The sequence below is a fragment of the Seriola dumerili genome, unplaced genomic scaffold, assembly GCF_002260705.1.
Source record: "Seriola dumerili isolate Sdu_G_001 unplaced genomic scaffold, Sdu_1.0 BDQW01000044.1, whole genome shotgun sequence".
Classification (NCBI taxonomy): domain Eukaryota; kingdom Metazoa; phylum Chordata; class Actinopteri; order Carangiformes; family Carangidae; genus Seriola; species Seriola dumerili.
In genome coordinates, this window is record NW_019174299.1 from 6,833,814 (window position 1) to 6,841,509 (window position 7,696).

At 45.2% G+C, this 7,696-nt stretch overlaps 1 protein-coding gene across 3 annotated transcripts in view; it reads left to right on the top strand.

The window, feature by feature from the left end:
* LOC111217493 (RNA binding protein fox-1 homolog 3-like) overlaps nucleotides 1-7,696 on the top strand; it is a 284,790-nt gene that overhangs the window by 253,760 nt on the left and 23,334 nt on the right. For all 3 annotated transcript variants that reach the window (XM_022739388.1, XM_022739389.1, XM_022739390.1), the window contains 4 exons: nucleotides 2,633-2,686; nucleotides 5,724-5,816; nucleotides 6,640-6,700; nucleotides 6,791-6,844. In XM_022739388.1, coding sequence (XP_022595109.1) covers nucleotides 2,633-2,686; nucleotides 5,724-5,816; nucleotides 6,640-6,700; nucleotides 6,791-6,844 — 262 coding nt within the window. The remainder of the gene's footprint in view (nucleotides 1-2,632; nucleotides 2,687-5,723; nucleotides 5,817-6,639; nucleotides 6,701-6,790; nucleotides 6,845-7,696) is intronic.

The following is a 7,696-nucleotide window of genomic DNA, read 5'->3' on the forward strand; positions in this document are numbered from 1 at the left end:
GGTTTCAGCAGCAGTAGAATGCTTTGGAGCCAGCACCCTAAAACAAGAAGGGAGGGCCTGAGATTCACCCTGAACGCCACCGTGTTGCGGGTGTGGGGAAAACCTGTGAGCCTCTAACGAGGCGCCAAATGAAGGGCTCATTAGGACGACCACAGCGGACCTTAATCAGTAATTAGAAACTGTGATCTCTGAGCGCGAGCAAGTGTGCGGGGGGGGAATGAAAAAACTGCGAGTGCTGGCGAGCTCTGTGCAGCGCCCATGCTGCGTTACTTGAGGGTGCCCTCGTTTATGCGACTGGGTTCTGTAGCAGTGCTTCTCTCAGTGCATGTAAAGGGCTCTCGCAGCAGTTCCCACAGCAATCAGGACCTCTGCCCTCCCCCATCCTGCTGTCACGCTCACTGCTGCGCCTGAACATGCCCTACGCTGGCACGCTACTGTCTGAATACACGGGGCTGCTGCAGCGTAATTATAGGTTTCTTAAGAGCTTAAAGATATTCAAGCTAATCAAAGGTGGAGGCTCAGTGGCCTTGATCTTGTTTGTTGTTTCTGAACAGGGAGGCTTACGGCACAGGAAACACTGAGTATCATAAGTTCCTTTTTTTTTATTTTAGGAAAAAGGCAGCAAGTCCACACCAGTGTGTTTACAAGTTTTAACTTCTCAAGTGCAAGTCACGAGTACTATATCTTTTATTGGCCTCTTCGTATGCATGCTGTGCTCTTTTAGATGTATTTTTTGCTGCTACTCCAGGCAGCCATTGGTTTCCATTCATTTCTGTGTAAATGCCACACTCCTGAAACTCGCTTGACATGTGTAATCCAATTTCTCTTTACTCCGTAATGTGTTTTAAGTGCAGCATGATTTTGGAAAGTCTCCACAGCATTTCCTTAATAACAATAACGTAATGGAAGCCATAAGGAAATAGAAATGAATGGAAACCAATGGATACCTGGAATGTTGGGAGAAGAAAAAGAAAGAAAAAAAACTGTCTCAAATGTAGCAGCACACTCAGCTGTAATGTAAAAATATGAATGGGATAAAACATGTAAAACCACTGGTATGGGTTGAACTTTTTTTTTTTTTTGATTTTATCTCCATATTGATATTGAGTCGTTTTTATAGTCTGTGGATGCATGGATCCAACTGCAGCCTCTTTAATGATGTCAGTTTCTCCCTTGTCTTCCCTCTGGAGACTCCTCCCATTGAAGCTATTGTTTATCGGTGCTGCTGATGCAGCTGTTTCTACGTGTGTGTGTGTGTGTGTGTGTATGTGTGTGTGTGAGTGGGTGTGAGTGAGTGGGTGGGTGGGGATAGAAGTGCACGAGATCACTGGTGAGCAGCGAGCAGTCCCCAGCGCCATGTGGAAATCCACAAAGACGACTTCCTCTGAAACTAATTAATCGACGCCACAAACCCATTACGCTCGGTTAAAACAATTAGCATCTGCACATTGCATGGGGGAAGCATTGTCATCTCAGGCGAGAAAGGGGCATCACGCTGGGATATAAATGCCTGCGTGTGTGCGATCGAGCCGACGCTTCCCATTCAAATCATTGGAGCCCAGCGCCATATGAGGCAGATGTGTGGATGGGAATCTATGGAACAGACATATAGGGGGAGGAGATACACCCCTGCTGAAACAGAGGAGGTCTAAATAACTAACTCTTTTCCCTTTTTGATCTTGGTGCGGTGTGGTCACCGCATTACCCTTTCAAGTGGGAGCGGACATATGTTTTTCGTTAACCCATAAACCCTCAGCTCCTCAAGCCCAAGCCAGATAATAGCCAGCTCTCCCTAACCCCTATTAGTGGCGATCCATCCGTTCCCATCGAGCGTCGACCACATGGAAGGCCCATTTCTTCCCTGTTGTGCCGGAATGAAGGCGACGCGGACCGCTTGACGGGGTAATTACTTTTAATGAAATAATACGGCCATTGTAGACAGCAATTAAAAGTCGCTCTCGCTCCACTCATTAGAGGAACTTACAGTTTACTTTCATTCCTCTGTTTTCTAATGATCCGAAGGCAGGCCTGTTAAATCGAAAGGCTAGAGCATGTTAACCCCTGGGGACCGGCCCTTAGGTCCTGTTGACTGTGAGAGCACACAAACAAAGAGAGAGGAAGAGAGAATTAACAATAGAAGAGACTGAGAGAGGCGTATGAAAGGATAGAAAGGTACAGTCGGACGTGATCCACCGAACTCTCCGCAAGTCAGAGTGCGCTTTCCCTGGGTCATCATGGGATGTGGTGGTGGTGGTGGTGACGCTTCCTCTTTTCTCTTTGTGTCAAAACAAGCAAACACACAAACATCAGACATGGCGATAAGCAATCAAAGATCCCGTTTTTTATCTTTATATAGATTCTGTGATCTCCTCTCTGATGGTATTGATAGAAATACAGAAACGCATTAAAGCGGCGACTGTGAGTTCTCTTTTTAAAGCACGCCAGCGAGCTTCAAGAAGTGTTTGCCGAGCTAACAAATGCAAATTGACCACCATTTCCTCACAAAAGTAACATTTCCATATTGTCTTAATGGTTTCTCTTTTTCCAGTCGTCCTTCTCATGAATTCACAGCCAATGAGGCTTTCTAACACCGTCTCTGCCCCGCTCTTCTCTTTCTCTTCCCTCTCTGCAGCAATTTGGAAAGATTTTAGATGTGGAGATTATCTTTAATGAGCGAGGATCCAAGGTAAGTGAACTAGAACGCCAGCTGCTTCATTACCATGTACTTCTTCTGTTTCCTAATGATGGCATTAGTGTAGTGTGTACATTGGCTGAGAGTAGTGGTCTCTAAGCCTGGTCCTGGAGAGCTGCATTTCGCCGTGCCTCTCTTTCTCCTTCTCCCTCCCTCCCCATTGTTTTTGTTGTTGCAGCTCTAACCCAAGTTGTGAATCATTAGCCCTGTCAATCAATTCATTATTGAGCTGTTTCACAATTCACTTAATCCACCAGCAGGCTGCAGGTCCTCCAGCTTATGGAATTGAAACCACTTATTTAGGCACCTGGTCCTCTTTGAAGCCCGGGTGTTGATTAAAAACGATTCTACATTATTCAGGTTTTTATCATTTTGTTTTAAATATAAAATAATTCAGGATAATAATAATAATGTCCTCTGGGATGTTTTGAAAATAAAAGTAGTTTGGTTGAAAGAAATTTGGAGGCTAACACCAGCATTACCTTCTATCTCAAGCTTTGGACAAACACGACATCATCTGGTTGCTAAATGGAAGTTTTTGCACATTTATTGAAGGCTCACATCCAAGCTAATTTACTTAATGGTTTTAAAGGAGCCAGTAAAAAGGATGAGGCTGGCATTATTCTACCATTTTTCTTATTGCCAACAAATCCCAGCCATCAGTGTGTGAGTCCATCTCTCTGCACTTTCTGACCTGCCCACTCTGTCCGTGGCTCTCAGCCCCAAAACCCATTGTTTCCTACTGAAGATGTGACTCTTTAAAACTGGGTCACAGGTATACAGATCTGTGTTTATAAAAAGGGGCTCAGTAATTTCCTAAAATAGCTGGTCACTGTCTAAATAGCGCTGTCGTTGGGGACTATTGTCTGCGGTGGATTAATCCACATTTGGTTCTCTGGTGAGTAATTCCAGCAGCAGGACGGTGCGTGTGCGTGTGTGGGACCGAGTCAAAATAAACTACAGCGTGTCTGCGTTCATGGTAATGAAGGAAAATGTCACCCAGTGCAACCAGTGTGGTTCACTGATGTGTTTTTAATAGTTTTTGGAAACAATGGAGCTCCGTGGCAGAGGAGTGAGATATATCAGGCGTTTGGCTTTACACACACAATACTTGGGATTTGTTGACATTAATAAAATATAGAGTATAAACAGCCCAGTTCTTTCCAAGGCAGGTTGAACAGAAAATCAAAAAATATTGTATATAATTCAAATTTGACTTTGTGTCTATTTTTTGGCACGTCTCTGATCACAAGGCTAATTTAAACTCCCTAAACCAACATTACCAACAAGCCAGCTGAAAAATAGCCACAGCGCTGTTATGTTGCTGCAGTATCAGTCTCAGAACCACCTACCATGGACAGGTGAAGCCTGCGGAGGTGTGAACAGCCGAGTGCTACTCATCCAGCTGTTCATTTAATAGAGTGTACTAAGCTCCACAGCTTTCCATTCATAAAGGAGACAGGTTCCCTAGCTGGGTGTTGAGGCATGAATACTATTGATTCCCATTCATACCTGGGAGTAGTTGGGGCTCGTATACAGGCATGCAGGGAGCCCTGGAACCAGGCGACGCTGCTGCACTCAGCCCCCTCTGCCAGACAAGATTGAGCACCGGATAAACCTGCCTCCTCCGCCGTAACAAGCATTTATTGTTTGTGCCCTACAAAGCCATTACCCATGATGCCTCTCTCTCTCTCTCTCCCTCTCTCTCTCTCTCTCTCTCTCTCTCTCGCACCCTGTGTGCTATATAATGAACCTACCAGGCCATTAATAAACAATCTATTTCCTATGAAGCTTTGGCAATTTGCATTCAATATGTTTGTCTCCTTTGAAAAATGGTGGCTCCACTCGCCCCTCTTGTAAGCTAATTATTTGTGCATGATAAAAAAAAAAGATAGACGGGGTAACCACAGTCGGGTGAATGTCCAAAGGATTAATTTTGCCCTCAATTCCTTTTTTGAATTTATTTCTTTATCTCTCTTTCCCCAAGGACAGGTCCTGTGTTATTTATGCTAGGAATAGCAGCCCGGAGATCCTGTGTATGCATACAAGATCACACTGCTCGCCATCTCTCACATGTATTACATCCTCAAGCAATTATCAGGCAGCGCCGGCCATACTCCCTCTTCCCCTGCCCATACCTCTATAAGTATATATAGAAACCAAAGGAATGGGACTTGTTTGACCAGCATATCTTAATGCTTCTGCTATAGAGCTCAGGTCCAGTATCCCAGTCCACATAACTCAAGCAAGTGACAAACCCCCCAGGGGAGCGAGGGAGACAGAGAGTTGAGGGGGGAGGGGGGATGGAAATGAGAGGTTGGGTATATTTTGGTCAGGGTTTAAAGTCAATATCCTAGCTCTTCTCTATCATAGACGATGGTATTTGCAGTGACACCAATCACTTTTCTTTTCCTTTTTTTTCTTTTTTTTTTGCATCAGTGAGCCGGTGTAATTTTGCCTCTATAAAAACGTCCTACTTATTAGTGCAGTGAATTAGAAATAGTCAGAGATCAAGTTAACATCTCTCTTCGGAGAATTCCTCTTCATTCCTTCCCCTGTTGCCCACGTCTTCAAAGGGAGTCGGGGCCGTTTGAGCGTCCGCTGCTGCTGAAGTTGTGTAGATAATTATACGACTATTATGGCAGCTAACACAGTGTTTTGCATCTGCTGCTTCCTGACATTCACCCATGGCACCAGTGCTGTGCTGTTTAATTGGGTAAAGCAGGCAGGTTTGTTGGTGTTGTTGTGTGAGGTCATGTCACCGTTATCCTCTCCTCCTCGGATCTCTCTGTTTGCTGTTTCCTGACGCCTCACTAACTGCCTCTAATTAATCTGGCTGCTTACAACTCGACTCTGCTGCTCACCTACTCCTGTCTTCTCACCTCTTTCCCTTCTCTCCTCCCTTCCCCATTTCTTTTTCCTCTCTGTGCGTGTGTGAATATGTGTGGGTGTGTGTGTGTGTGTGTGTGCGCGTGTCCAACCCCCCCCCCCCCTCCTTTCTCTCTACCGGTGGCTAACTTGGCGCTCTCAGGGCTTTGGGTTTGTAACTTTTGAAACAAGCACAGATGCTGATCGTGCACGGGAGAAACTAAACGGTACAATCGTAGAGGGACGCAAAATTGAGGTGCTTTCATTTTTCCCTATTTCCCATCTTTTTCTACTTCCTGCCTGCTGCCTCCTAAACTTACCGACAAACCCATGCATTAGCATGTGGCTGCTATGTGTGTGTGTGTGTGTGTGTGGATATCTGCATCCCTGAGTGTGTGTGTGTGTGTGTGTCTGTATGTGTGTGTGTGCGCGCCTGGATGCATGCATGCATAATGGTGCATATAACTTGTTCTCAGTAGAATGCAGGACCCGTATATGTCAACCTGGACACGCCAGTTGTCCATCATCACCTGACAATGGAGAATGAATGCATGCTATCATCTTCTGGGTTCCTGTCAAACCCGAGAAGACCTGCATTCCCCTGTCACCATCGTTTAGTGCTGCCTGCTCTAATTCTTCTCGTGTTTGCGATGAGCCGAGCCCCCACTCAGTCATTCTCATCAGGTCAATAGAAGAAAATCAAAGCACTGTCTGTGTTTTTCTTTTGGAATCCATTTGTTTATCCAACCAATTACTGATTTTGTAGGATGCTCTCTTTTTTATTTTTTTTTATTCATACCTGTGGGTAATTGGTGCATGCTTTCCCCTCCTTTCCAGTAATTTAATAATGTGTAAGAAAATTGAAACGATGAATAAATTCATGAAAGGTTGAACCAAACTCAATCACACCAAAGTGCTAAAAACATATTTACATAATCATTTATTTTTTTATCTGTTACTTTATGAATTTGTCTTTGTGCCATCTTGGTTTGCTGCTTGCTTGTGGCCCATCCTGGATATCTGGATAGTAAACGTGAAGGTCGGTAATCACGGGCTGTGTGTTTTGTTGCTTTGAACAGGTGAACAATGCAACAGCACGAGTGATGACAAACAAAAAAGTGGCCAACCCTTACACGAATGGTAAGTGCCTACCTATATCTAAAAACACTCAAAACAACTGAAATGTTCATTAAGTTCTCGCTGTCAGTGGAGTTTCTGCTTGTTCACCAGGCTGGAAGCTGAATCCAGTGGTCGGAGCTGTCTATGGTCCTGAACTGTATGCTGGTAAGAGACCTACAGCCTCTGCACGTAGAATTTTGAGTGTTTTTCTCTCTGCCTTCCACCACATGCACTGCAGTGTACCTGAGGCCACTATCAGCCGCAGCCAAACCCAATCTGACCCCTGAATTTCTACAATCGGGTTCATCCTGAACCTACTGAACATGAAATTCCCCTCAAATCAAAGTGAATCTGAGAGCGGCCCAGATAAGCAGTGGATGATCCAAGCCTCTGTGAGTGGCTGAAGCAGCCTGAGCCATTGTTTGCACGGTGTGCAACTGTAAAGCTGAAAAAAATGATTTCAAGAGCAAGCGCCCCTGCAACTGTTATCAGATTGTGGAGGCTGCTGCTGTGGATGGATTTGCCAAGTGCGCCAGATTGACTTTTACAGAGCTAACCGAATAAGGGAGATTGAGTGAGCGATATTGTTGGCACCTACCCTGTCGAAGGCCGCTATTCCTTCTGGTCTCAGTAATGGAGGAATGAGATGAGCTCAGTGGGGTTTTCCCTATCTCTCTGTGCCTCGACATGCCAGCTTTATTGCTGTATGTTATATGAACCCTTTGCATTTTAATGAGGGGGAAATGGTACTATTTCATTTGGAAGAAGTGCTGAGCACATCGCGCCACTTTAACGGCTTTCCTTTCTGCTCATTAGACTAAAATCTGTTCATTCCCCGGACAGCTTTACGGCGAACCTCTAAATAACTGTCCATGACAGAAAGCAGTCATCTATCATTTTTATTTCATCCCCAACCCCTCACCCCCTCCATGCCTCCTCCCCTGCCTCCCACCCACCTCCTCCTCCTCCTCCTCCTCCTCCCCCCGCCCTTCCCTTGGTTTTTACATCCTCCCCTGA